We start from the raw sequence: 13924 nt of genomic DNA, 5'->3' as shown, positions 1-13924 counted from the left end.
TAGACAACCCGTGGCTGTGTTCCAATTTCCCCTTGCTGTCAGAAACACAACTAAAAGCTTGAAGACCTCAGGTGACAGACTGCCTCCTGTTACCGCACCAAGACTGACAGCCTAAGCGTGGCTCCGCCCAAAGAGCAAGCTCCTCGCCCTACGACGGGAGGCCCGGCGAGACAGTCCTCTGGGCAGCACCCTTGCTATTTTGTGACGCTGCTCCAGCCCCCAGGATGTCCAAGATCTTAGGCTTCCCCTTGACGCGTGACGCTCACCACCCGAAACACCTCTCATACAGCGTGCACACCACATTTCAGATTTTAATGATTTACACTGCAATCAAGCAAAAAGGTTGTGAACTCAAAAGCCAGCAACAACTGAACATTTAAACTCCAACGTCCACAATCAGAATACAGCCCTCAAGGCGGCCAGCTGGGACCTTGCAGGCAGCACCGCGCACGCAGGACCTAGCGCACGCCGCAGTTGAGCCGATGGGCGGAGCTCAGTTGTTGCCATGGCCACGTCGCGGGCAGCCTGGGAGCCAATCCGCGGCGGATCGAGCCGTTGCCTTGGCTACACCGTCTGTTAGGGCAGCGCACGCTATCAGTGACAGAGACCTCACTGCGTTGCCCCAGCACCAGGGCTCGCGGGGGTCCCGGGAGGGTCTCGGCAGCCGTGCGCCCCGAGACCCCCGCCGCGGCCCGATCCTCTGAGGGCCAGGCATGAACCGCAAGAAGCTGCAGAAGCTGACAGACACCTTAGCTAAAAATTGCAAGCATTGTAAGTAAGAATCTAGTGCTGGACAAGTCGAGGCTCCTGGACCGAACCTGGGTCCCACCCGGTGCCAGGGTCCGCTGTTCTGCCTGCTTCCGGCCTCCTGGGCCTGTGTGGGCTACCTACCGCCCCTCCACTCCCGCCCCTTAGGCGTAAGTCAGTGGGTGAATCCCCGGGGTGCTAGCTCCTTGGGTTTGATCTTAGGAACCCAGGCCTCCACCTCTAGTGCTACCTACACTCCCACACATGCATTTACTTGCTTCTCCAAGCCTCTTATTTTACCTGATAGAAACATGTGATGTTAGCCTCAGTGAGGTGTAAAATAAATGCTAAAACCCACTGGTCTCAAGAAAAGTAGCACCACCAACGTGCACTCACCCTGCTTTCTAGCTCGCATATACACTCGCAGGTACAAGTTCTGGAAGCTTACCAAGAGACCCATAGGAGAAAACGGTGCTCAACTTCTCAACATCTTTAGGAGATGTCAGTTGTGTCATCTCATCTGTGCCTCAGAACAAGATTTGTTTGGAAACCAGAGTTCAGCACAACTAAACACGCGGTAAAGAATGGATTCCCAACTTTAGACTCCCACTTTCCTGTGGCTCCTAGTGTTGAAAGATAAAGGAGACTTTGCAGGTGACAAGATGAGCCCTATTTGAAGGCACCTGCTCTAATCTCGCATTTGAAAGGGTGGTACTGGAATTTCATAGGAAACTTTGAGTTTATATTCAGACTGAAAAACATAATTGCACTTGAGCAAGGAAACCGTGGGTATGGTTTAGATGAGGAAGATATTGCCTGTTGAGCAAACTTAGAAGTTGTGTGTTCATTGCAAATCTACTGGTCCCTTGAAGAAACAGAAGCAACAATTCCCCAAATATCTGCATTGCTCAAAGAAGAAGGAATAAAAATGTTGATGTAGTTTTAGAGATCATAAGATCTAGTGCATCCTAATTATCATTAGTATCTGATTTAATACCTGGTATGAAATGCTCTCTTAGTGGGATGGTGACATAAATGAATGTTATGGTATGTGTAAGCATCTTAAAATGTTTAGGAAAAAAAATCCTGTAATTTAAGATATTATTATGACTACTATACTCTGATGAGAGTTTTGTTCTGTTATTGTTTTTCTTAAAACACTTTCATTTCTGGGAGAATAGGTATTCTTCTAGTAAACATCTAGTAAACATTTTTGATAAATATTCAAAAACAATTCAATAGCTGCTATACACAATACTGATTTTGTCCCTTTCCATAAGTTTGAATTTGATTTAGTCTCTGTTCAGTAAATTTGAATGCATTGCAAACAATCATTCTGTAAACAATCAAAAGGTGAGTGTATATTTTTAAAGATAATTAAAAATACGGCAGGAAAAAGTCTACTCTTGGTTTTTTTATTTACTAAAAAAATTTTGATGAGTCTTACAAACTTAGATGATTATTAAAGTCTATAGAAATAGTTATAAGTCATGGGCATTATAATAATTTTAAATTTTCTTTAACAGAAGAACTTTCCCCTAAAGTTAAATTTTGTTTTAGTCGCAAGACAATAAAACTATCAAGAGTCAATGGATAAATTTTGTAGAATCAAAGAAGAGTGAAAGATCTTAAGAGAGCATCTAGTTCATGCACCATTCTACAGATATGTTCTGCAGGACACATTTAGAGCATTCCAAGAAGATGAAAATCTGTTCTTGAATTTTCTTCAGTTTCATTTAATATTGTATTCTAGAATTTAAGAAATGTTTAGCAATAAAAGTTTTCTTATGGCTAACCTTTGATCCTTTGGGTAATAAATTAAACTAACTTTTTAAAATTTTTATTTCAGCTGAGATGGAAAAATGGCTAACCAACATCCCCTCTGCTACTATTTTATATACATGAACAGAGTACATCATTCTTCATGCAGGTTTTTCTTCCCCAACCACTAATAGCTCTTGCTTTTTAAGAGGTTTGTGTGTGTGTATATGCGGTTACATGTAACATGAAATTTACTTTTTTAACCATTTTAAGTGCTTACATCCACCTCCAGAACTTTTTCATCGTCCCCAATGGAAACTCTACCCATTAAATATTAACTCACCATTCCCTCCTCATCCTAGCCCCTGGCAACTACCATTCTACTTTGTCTCTATAAATCTGACTAAGTACCTCATATATGAGGAATCATACAATATGTGTCCTTTCGTGCCTGGCTTATTTGACTTAGTGCAATGTCCATAAATGTTCATCTATGTGTCAGAATTTTCTTCCTTTTTAAGGCTGAATAATACTTCGTTGTATGAATACGCCACATTTTGTCTATCCATTCCTCCATTGATGGACTCTTGCATCTGTCTTTTGACTGTTGTGAATAATGACACTATGAACATTGTTGTACAGGTTCCTGCTTTCAGTTCTTCTGAGTATGTATTTAGAAGTAGAGTTCCTGGATCATACGATAATTGTGTTTAATTTTTATGAAGCGCCATCATCATACTGCTTTCCAGTGACTAACAGCTGTTTTTAAAATCATAACCATTATATTGTTTCCTACGGTTTATTTGCTGAATCTTTTTTCCCAAAGTTTTTAGTGTTTCTCTTTAAATGTGGTTCTCCAAACCAGATATCTCACAAAAACCTGTACTGACCTCTAGGATGAGGTGTGATTTTTCCATTCCTAGATGCTGTCTTCTGTTATACACATGCAGGTTTTGTCCTTGTTTGTTAAAATGCTCAATCATAGTTTTGTCTGGTTTCTAAATAAATTTTCCCCAACTTCCTCCCATACTTGGTATTTGGGCTTTTATATTATCAAGACCAGGCAATAACCCTTCCACCTACATTCTCAAATGGGGTTTGGAACACAAATAATTAACTCGGTATTTATAACCATGGTCCTTTATACAATACTGTGTATGAGCAAGTATCTGTGAGTGTATATATCCTTTAAATAAAAATGTCCTTCCTCCAAACTATTACTGAATACTTGCATGTCAATTTTTACATAATCCTCAAGAAAAGCCATATTGGGTGCTAAAATATGCTTTAAAGCTTTATGTTGGAAAACTGGTGACTCTAGTTTCCAAAATCTGGCTTATGAATTCATGAAGCCTAAAGTGAAATGAAAATCGTTACCTAGTTCTCATGAACCTGACATCTATTTCCAGGGAAAAGAAGTTGTAAATCTCATGAATGCCATAGTAAAAATATTGAGAAAAAGTTACCGTTTTTTAATCTTACCATTCTTATTTTGAGTCATATTTCTACCTGCCTTGTAGAGTTTAGAATCTGACACCACTATCATTATTCCAGTAACTTGGCTAACATTTTCATATTTTTTCCCTAAACATAAGAATTCCTGTTTGGAGGGTATGCTACTTCTTTAATTTCTATTAAGTTAAGGGTCATTAATCTCAAAACAGGAGAGTCTTCTATTGACAATTACCTATTTGATGTCTTTGATGTTGTTTGTCTGTAAACGTATTGCAAAATTTAAGTTAGAAATTAAAGATTAAAGATTCACTTTTGTTATATCTATTTTATTCTTTCAGTTAATAAATTTGAAGTGAACTGTCTTATAAAGCTTTTTTATAGCTTGGTGGGAGCAGTAGAGAGGCAAGGTCTGGTTATTGGACTGGATCGTAATGCATTTCGAAATATCCTGCATGTGACATTTGGAATGACAGATGACATGATTATGGACAGAGGTAAGAGACACGCAAGATTCAAATTAGCCAAATCCAGCCATAACTGGGGAAAAAAAAAAAAAAAGGTTTGGTTCTTGGATATCCTCTTGGTAGGAAGCTTAGTGTTTTGCATTCCCAGTGTCATTGAAATATACAAATTTAATTTTGAAAAGATCACAGAAAAGGAGGTAATATCAGCTTTATTTTGTGTATTTAAGAAGAAGACAAAGTCATGTTGACTAACTACCTTTCTCTTACCTTATATCAGAAAACCTAAAACATTTCGATTTCTACTTAATAAACGTAATAAATAGAATAGTTTTAAAAGGACATTTAAATTCTTTCCATCACAGAAAATATTTCCGTGACAAGATATAATTCTATGCATCAAGTAATGACTTGAGTAACAAAAATATAAAGTATTTTATTTATATTAGTGTATTTAACATATCTAATTAATATGATCAACTTATTTTATAGCAACATACTTATTATTAATTAATGATCAATATACTTAGACATTGAGAATTGTATTTGTTCCCACAAAAACATTTTAAAAATTGAATGTTTAATAAAACAGTTTCATGATATTATGATGTCTTAGTTTCCTCTTTCATCAAATGAGAAGAGAATATTGGACTGTACAAACTGAAGTGTTCTCTTAATTTTAAAAGTGAGTGATGCCAATGTAGATTCTTTACTGAGAATTATCATGCAGGACAGGTGTTCCATTTAACCTCTTTCCCTTTAGTATTCCGAGGTTTTGATAAAGATAATGATGGCTGTGTAAATGTATTGGAGTGGATTCATGGATTATCACTGTTTCTTCGAGGATCTTTGGAAGAAAAAATGAAATGTAAGATTGCAGATTGTCCTATTGGTTTGTACTTTATGAATAACATATCTAAAGCACTTAAATCAGTGTCCTTCAACCCAGACAGTAAAGTGGGTTTGTTGGTTGGCTGGCTAGTTGGTTTGAATCCCACCGGCCTATTTTATGGAATGAATTCAAGTCAATAAAATATGAAAGAAAGTTAATAAAAAGAAAATTCAAGTGATTCCGAGGAGTAATTTATGCCAATGAAGACTCCATAGGCATTACTACACATGCTAATTATGTACATATACATTTACGTATTAAGCATTTGACAGATTTTACTTGAATTGTAACCATAAAACTAGAGAATATTGATTCCAGTGTTCTTATTCTTAATTAACTCTCAATTAATTCTGATGAACTCTGCTTATGAGCCATATTTAATCAGTTTTCCAAGATTTTCAAGGTGAAGATATTCAAGTTACTGTTCCTTGGTATGCTTTTTCATAATTGAGAGTCAGGAAATATTTTCTAAAGATTATTGTATATATCCTAGTATACATTGACACTTACAATGGAATCAGGCTGCACGAAGACCTGTGGGGTTGGTACAGCATCAAGATAGAACTTGACCCTGAAAACTTTATCAGAGAAAATATTACCTTACTGATAGGATCAAATTCATAATTTGTTATTTTTTTTTAAAGATTGTTTTGAAGTGTTTGATTTGAATGGTGATGGATTCATTTCAAAGGAGGAAATGTTTCACATGTTGAAGAACAGCCTTCTCAAACAGCCATCTGAGGAAGACCCTGATGAAGGAATTAAAGATTTGGTTGAAATTACACTTAAGAAAATGGTAAATATGTGTAATGTCAAGTTTTTCATTAAAATTTGTGGGCAAGATATGGGCTAGAAATAATAATTTAAATTATAATAATTTTCAGTTCCCTGCTTGCTTAAATAAAACACATAAATTATGCTCCTCATTATAATATTAATAGTTCTTTTCAATTTCACCACCCAACCTCTTATTTTTCTAGCACTTCCTTTTTTTTTTTTTTTTTTTTGAGACAGGGTCTCGCTCTGTCGCCCAGACTGGAGTGCAGTGGCATGATCACAGTTCACTGCATCATCAAACTCTCGGGCTCAAGCAATTCTCCTGCCTCAGCCTCCCAAGTATCTGAGACTACAGGCGCACACCACCATGCCCAGCTAATTTTTTTTCTAATATAGATGAGGTCTCACTATGTTGCCCAGGATGGTCTCAAACTTCTGGCCTCAAGGAATCACCCCGCCTTAGCCTCCCAAAGTGCTATGATTACAGGCCTGAGCCACCGTCCCCAGCCTAACACATTTTAAAAAATTAACTCTTGACTATGAAAAGAGCATGTATTTGCAGTAATCATTTTAGTTGTTGCCTAACATGTTTCTCATTCCCCTAGGATCATGACCATGATGGGAAACTGTCTTTTACAGACTATGAACTGGCTGTGAGAGAAGAGACTCTTCTACTGGAGGCCTTTGGGCCATGTCTTCCTGATCCAAAGGTACTGATACAACTTTCCCTGAATGATAACCAAAGTACAATGTAGAACAACCCAGGACTTCTCGATTTAATGGGTAGTGGATCAGACAAATCCTGTCCACCCAGAAAGAATGTCTTTTAAATACAGAAAGCACACTGAATAACCTGCTGATTCATTTCATGGTACTGTTGTGGCCTGGTGCTATGTTTCATTCATTAACTCATTCATGTCAGAAACAATTAATGAGGTTTAATGTGTGCCAGGAGCACAGATGAAAGGCTCAGTGATTTTACTCAAGGGCTCATATTTTCCGGTGAAAATAATTACACAAGAGTATGATATGTATTATTATAATGATACTTAATTACTTGTATGTGCTTCATCTATGCCAGGCAACGTTGTAAACACTAAGCCTCACATTGTCTCATTTAATCCCCATAACAACCATGTGAAGTAGGTAGTAATATTAGCTTCATTTTCCAGATGAGGAAACCAAGGCTTGGAGAGTTTAGGCACCTTGTCCAAGTTTACCCACTTATTAGTGGAATACCCTGGGTACCCTGGTGCCAGAGTCATAGAGATATGTGTAGAGTGTTGTGGAACTTGAGAAGAGGTCATCTAAACAGATGTATGGGAGGACTGGTAAATGGCTGGCAGGGCAGGGAACTTATCAGAATAACTGGTTTTCAAAGGACAAAATAGCCAGGTCAGATGGGAAAAAATAATCTGAGCAATCTGAGCAATCATGTATGCACAAAAGAGAGACAGAAAGAGAGATGGAGCGAGAGATGGAACAGGAGATGCAGATGCATCTGCACTGGATGAGGTTTTGGTGTGCTCTGAGGCTGGCGATGAGGCTGCAGAAGCACAGCTTGTGGAGCTTGGAGCTCAGGTTTAGTCTTGAAGGTGACAAGGCATCCCTGAAAGATTGAGGCAGGCGGTGTGATGTGATATAGAAATAGTATCACTCTTCCCAGCCCTAGCATGTATCTCCTGCTGCCTACTTAACATGTCCACTTAGATCTCCGCAACAAATTTTTGACTTTTCCCCAAAACTCACCCCTCCCTCAGTCTTCCCTGTCTCATTAAGTGGCAAGCACATATGCCCAGTTGTTCAGTCAAAACCTAGGGGCCATCTTTAATTTATCTCTTTTAACACTATTAGCTACACCTCCAAAATATGTCCTTGAATATAGCCTCTTCTCCTCACATCTGTTCACCGCCACTCTAAGTTAAGCCACTGTCATATGTTACCTAGCCTAGATTCTTAGCTTTCTGGCTTCCACTGTCATCCCCTACTGACTTTTCTCTACAGTATCCAGTATGTTTAAAATGCAAATGTTGTCAGCCCCTCCCTTGCTCAAAACCCGCCAGAGGGTTCTGAAGTGGACCCAGTGGGCCATTTCCCTCTCTCCACCCACATCTCCTATCATCTCCCTTCTCTCTTGCTGCTGGAGCCACAGCAGCTGGCTCATGTGCCTCCTCCATACCTATGCGCTTGCTGCTGCCTCTGTCCAGAAGCCCTTTCCCCAGACTCTCCTGGGCCTCATTCTCTCACTTCATCCAGTCTCTGCTCCAATGCCACTTCCTCACAGAGCCCTGTCTTGACCATCTTAACAATCCTCCCTCTTCATCCCCTAGCCCTGCTTTCTTTCTTTTTCTTAGCAGCGCTTTTTATCACCTAACTATATCTGTCTCACCACGTAGATGTCAGCTCACTGAGGCCAGGAACTTAGTCTTTGTTTCACTGTGTTTCCCCACACCCTGTGTGTAGCACATGGTGTGTGTCTAGTAATGAGAGATGGATGGATGGATAGATGGATGGATGGATGGATGGATGGATGGATGGATGATGTGGGTGCATGGATGAGTAGATGGATGGGTGAATGGATGAATGGATGGTTGAGGTGAGTGGGTAGATGGATGGATGAGTGTGTGGATTGGATGGATGGATGGATGGATGGATGGATGGATGGATGGATGGGGCAAATGGGTGGGTGGATGCATGGATGGATGGATGGATGAATAGATGGATGAGTGGATGGGGCAAATGGGTGGGTGGATGCATGGATGGATGGATGGATGAATAGATGGATGAGTGGATGGATGAGGTGGGTGGATAGGTGAGGTGTGTGGGTGGGTAGATGGATGGTTGGATGGATGAGTGGGTGAATGGATGGGTGGGTGAATAGATAGATAGATAGATAGATGCATGGATAGATGGGTGGATGCATGGATGGGCAATGGATGGATGGATGGGTGGATGGATGATGAAGTGGGTTGATGGGTGAAGTGGGTGGGTAAGTGGGTAGATGGATGGATGGATGGGTGAGGTGAGTAGATGGATGGGTGAGGTAGGTGGGTGGGTAGATGGATGGGTAGATGAAAGGATGAGTGGATGGGTGGAAGGACAGATGGATGGGTGAGGTGAATGTGTGGGTAGGTAGATGAGTGGATAGATGGGTGGGCGGATGGACGGATGGATGGATGGATGGATGGGGGACAGATGGATTGATGGATGGATGGATGAGGTGGGCGGGTAGATGGATGAGTGGATGGATGGATGGATGGATGGATGAGGTGGGTGGGTGGGTTGATGGATGGGTGAGGTGGATGGATGGGTGAGGTAGGTGGATGGATAGATACATGGGTGGATGGATGGGTGGATGCATGGATGAGTGATGGATGAATGGATAATGAGGTTGGTCAATGGCTGAAGTGGGTAGGTGAGTGGGTGGGTGGATGGATGGATGGATGAGATGGATGGATGGGTGAGGTCGGTGGGTGGGTAGATGGATGGGTGGATGGTTGGGTGAGGTGAGCAGATGGATGAGTGAGGTGGGTGAATAGATGGATGGGTAGATAAAATGATGAGTCGGTGGGTAGGTGGATGGATGGATGGATGGATGGATGGATGGATGGATGGATGGAGTGGGTGGGTAGATGAATGGGTGGATGGATGGATGGGTGAGATGGGTGGATGGGTGAGGTAGGTGGGTGAGTAGATGGATGGGTGGATGGATGAAGAGATGAGGTGGATGGATGGGTGAGGTGTGTGGGTGGGTCTCAGAAGTTCCTGATGGGGAGCTCTGGGTCTCTCCATCTCCTCAGGAACTATTTCATCATTTACCTTTATCTTTATACCACATCTTCAATCTCTTCCCTCTCTAGTGAAACCTTGCCATTAGAATTTTAAAAGATTCAAAACTGTCCCATCTGAAAAGCAAAATGAAAGAACGAGCGAAAGAAGGAAAGAAAAGGAGAGAACTTACCTTAATTTCACACTTATTACTTCTATTTCTTGTATAATGGTTTTCCTTTTCAAAGCCTAGCATCTTGAAATAATTGTCCACATTTAATACCTAACTACTATCACTTCTTCCCATCTACCCCTGAATCTGCTTTTGCAAGGTCACCCTCCCACCTTGTGAATAAATCCCGTGAATGCTCTTGGCTTCTTGCCTTACTGAACCACATCCCCCTCCCCTCGGCTCTCAGTACAGCCTTCCTGCTCCAGAGAGTGCCTTGTTACCAACCAAGGCCTGGCTGTGCCTTGATTGGTCCTCCTGGACTCCCATAGTCCACCATGTGCCTTTCCCTACCACAGCCCATGCAGCCCTGACTGACTCTTTCCAGTTTCTGGACAGTCTCTGCCACCGGGCTGGAGACTTTTGGCGAGCTCAGTCAATTGATCTTGCTCATCTTTGTGGCCACAGAACCAAGCACTGTTTTTTGAGTGTAGTCATGAGATCTGTGAGTGAAATGCATGAACCAGAAGTTCTCGATGTTCACTCACCCTCAGTTATCCTGTCTCTACACACACTGAGGAGACATACAGAATATTTTGTGTTGTTCTACCTTTTTTGGAAATCCATACTAAATTGAGTACCTTTTTTTACAGAGCCAGATGGAATTTGAAGCTCAAGTATTCAAAGATCCAAATGAATTCAATGATATGTGAATACCTAAATGTCTATATTGTCTCAAGTGAGTAAAAAAGGAGGCACATATGTATTGCTTACTTTTTGTATTTAGTTCAGAAAAATGATGTTGAATTGTGTGTTTCAGGGTGAAGATGAGGTTCACTTACATATATCATTTAACATCAGTGTGAGGTGCAATTAAAATAGATGGAAGACATGAAGTCCCTTATTAGATGATGGGTTTGGCAAGACAGTTAACTTTTCTAGAGATATTTTATCACATAGACTATCTGTCGAAGCACATAACTGGCATAAAACCTTTGGATTCATTAAATGAATGGAAAGATTATGTAATTATGAATTGTTAATACAAATATTCTGTGTCAGAAAGAAGCTGGGTGTACACTGAAAAATCATTGAAATGACTGGATTTCCTTTGAAACAATAAATAATGAAGATAGCATCAAAAGAATAAGAACATTCTTTTATTGAGCATTGAAACACCTTTCTGGTAGGCATTGAGGGAGATCCAGAGAGATGAAAGACACATAGAAATCATATTATATTGAAATATAATACGATTTGCATTATTGTTTGAGGCTTTGGCTAAATAACCTTACTGATTGTAAGTGCCTGAAGGCAAGGGTTTTATCCACACACATCTTTGTCTGCCATAGCAGTTAGTCCTCTGCATACAAAGGGCAGTCCATAATTACTGTAGATTAGAAAACCAAAAAGTACCACAAGATAAATGCAAACTCTTGGTGAGCAGAGGGAGAACATGTACTGAGTTTCTTAGGTTTCATGGCTAATGCATTGGCACAGCTTTCAGTTATCCCTGCAGTCCTTCCAGACAGTCCCTGCCCCGTGCATTGCAGTTGGTTGGCAAAGCCCCCCTCTGTCCTGGCACCCAGTATTCCTCCATCCTGACTCCACGTATTGCCCCCTTGCCACTGCCTGAGTGCACCATAGTGTCCCCATCCCCCCACTGCCTGGAGTTCCCCTTGTGTTCCCCTTTATCAGGGCACATCCTAACTGTACCCTGCTGGCTGTGACCTCCTGAAGACAGACCTGGCTTCTCCCTGCATCTGGCTCCCCCGCACGTGCTGTGGGCATCCTGAGAAGCCTGAGAAAGAGAGGGCCAGGTTAGGCTTGTGTGAGCTGCTTTTTGCCTTCTTGGTACACACAGTAAGCAGTGGAGAGGGGTGTCACACCGTATCTGTTCTATCCTCATCTAAATACTGAAAGGCTAGGTGGGATAGGAAATCTTTCTTACTACATATGCATTAAGTTAAAGTAAAAGAGAATATTGTGTGAAAAAATGCACTGTTACTAATAAATGGAATAAACAGATACAGGAAATAAAAGAAAACATACTTTACTGTGCAAGTTTTTTTTTATATTTTAGATTCTGACACAGATGGACTTTGACACAATTTTTCTATTTGCAGTAAATATAAGTAATGCAACACACAATGCTTTTTTATCTTTATTGAGGGATAATTGGTAATTTAAAACTGTATATATTTAAGGTATACAACTTGATGTTTTTATATTTGTATGCATTGTGGAGTAATCACCACAATCAAGTTAATTAACACATACACCACTCACATAGTTACCATTTTCTTTTTGTGTGTGTGAGCCACCCTTATAGCAAATTTCAAGTATATAACACTGTTAACTATAGTCACATTGCTGTGTATTACATCTCCAGAACTTACTCATCTTTCATAACTGAAACTTTGTAGCATTTGACTAACATCCCCCCATTTCTCCCCACCATACTATCCCCAGCCCTTGGAAACCACCATTTTACTCTCTCCTGCTATGAGTTTTGCCCTTTTAGGTCCCTCATATAAGTGAGATCATGCAGTATTTGTTTTTTTCTGTGTCTGGCTTATTTCAATTAGCATAATGTCCTCCAGGTTCATCCATGTTGTGGGAAATGACATAATTTCCTTCTTTTTAAAGGCAGAATGATATTTCATTGTGTGTGTGTGTGTGTGTGTGTGTAATGGGGAGACAGGGACACTATGATGCACTTAGGCAGTGGCATGGGGCGAATTGTGGAGTTAGGGTGGAGGGACACTGGGTGCCAGGTGGGGCTTTGGCAACCAACTGCAATGCACGGGGCAGTGATTGTCTAGAAGGACTCTAGGGATACACTGAAAACTGTGTCATGTGTATATGCACACATATATACATATATGTATTTCATATATTCATTTATTCATTGACAGTCATTAGGGCAGTTTCCATGTCATGGCTACTGTGACTACACTGAAATAAACATAAGGACACAGATTTCTCTATATGAGACTGATTTTATTTTCTTTAGTTATATACCTAGAAGTGATATTTCTGGATCGAATGATAGTCCCACTTTTAATTTTGTGAAGAGTCTCTATACTGTTTTCTATACTAGCTGTACCAATTTGCATTCCCACCAGCAAGGATTCTCTTTTCTCCACATCCTTGTCAGCCCTTGTTATTGTTTATCTTAGTGATAGTAGCCTCTGTAAGAGGGGATATCTGATTCTGGTTTTGATCTGCATTTTTCATAGACCTGTTGGTCACTTTTTCATAGACCTGTTGATCATTGCTATTATCTTTGAAAAATATGTAGTCAGGTTCTTTGCCCATTTCTAAATCAGGTTTTGCGGGGTTTTATGTTTGGTTTTTATTGTTGCTATTGAGTTGTAGGTGTTCCTTATATATTTTAGACATTAACCACTTAGCAAATATATGATTTGCAAATTTTTTTCCAGTGGTTACCTTTTCACTGTTGATTATTTCCTTTTCTGTGCAGATTTGTTTTTAAGTTTAATTCAATCCCACTTATTTTTGCTGCCTGTGTTTTTGTCATCATATCCAAAAATCATTGCCCAGACTAATGTCATGAAGCTTTTCTTCTGTGTTGTCTTCTAATAGGTTTACAGTTGTAAGTCAACATTTAAGTCTTTAATCCACTTTGAGTTGATTTTTGTATATGTTATGAGATGGGGTCCAATTTCATTCTTTTGACATGCAAATCCAATTGTCCCAACACCATTTTGTGAAGAGACTCTCCTTTCCCTGTTGTGTATTCTTGGCACCTTTGTGGGAGATCAGTTGACTGTAGACACTTGGATTTATTTTAGGCCTGTCTTATGTTCCATTGGTCTATATGTTTGTTTTTATACCAGTACCATGCTGTTTTGATTAGTAAAGCATTGT

The 13924-nt window shown here is 40.2% G+C and overlaps 1 protein-coding gene across 3 annotated transcripts; it reads left to right on the top strand.

The window, feature by feature from the left end:
- The first annotated feature begins 593 nt into the window (after positions 1-593).
- Positions 594-12094, top strand: CLXN (calaxin). 3 transcript variants are annotated; one of them, XM_073018643.1, is made up of 6 exons: positions 594-771; positions 5188-5292; positions 5961-6112; positions 6699-6803; positions 10684-10769; positions 10851-12094. In XM_073018643.1, the coding sequence occupies exons 1-5, from the start codon at positions 714-716 to the stop codon at positions 10741-10743; spliced, it is 480 nt and encodes a 159-aa protein (XP_072874744.1). In that variant the 5' UTR covers positions 594-713; the 3' UTR covers positions 10744-10769; positions 10851-12094. The 3 variants fall into 3 exon arrangements, with proteins under 3 accessions (XP_072874744.1, XP_007998763.1, XP_072874743.1); XM_008000572.3 differs by adding an exon at positions 4302-4457 and having other exon boundaries at positions 10684-12094; XM_073018642.1 differs by having other exon boundaries at positions 10684-12094.
- The last annotated feature ends 1830 nt before the right edge of the window (positions 12095-13924 follow it).

The sequence above is a fragment of the Chlorocebus sabaeus genome, chromosome 8 (genome assembly GCF_047675955.1).
Source record: "Chlorocebus sabaeus isolate Y175 chromosome 8, mChlSab1.0.hap1, whole genome shotgun sequence".
Lineage (NCBI taxonomy): Eukaryota > Metazoa > Chordata > Mammalia > Primates > Cercopithecidae > Chlorocebus > Chlorocebus sabaeus.
The sequence above is the reverse complement of the archived record's forward strand: the minus strand, read 5'-3'. Positions and strand labels throughout refer to the sequence as shown.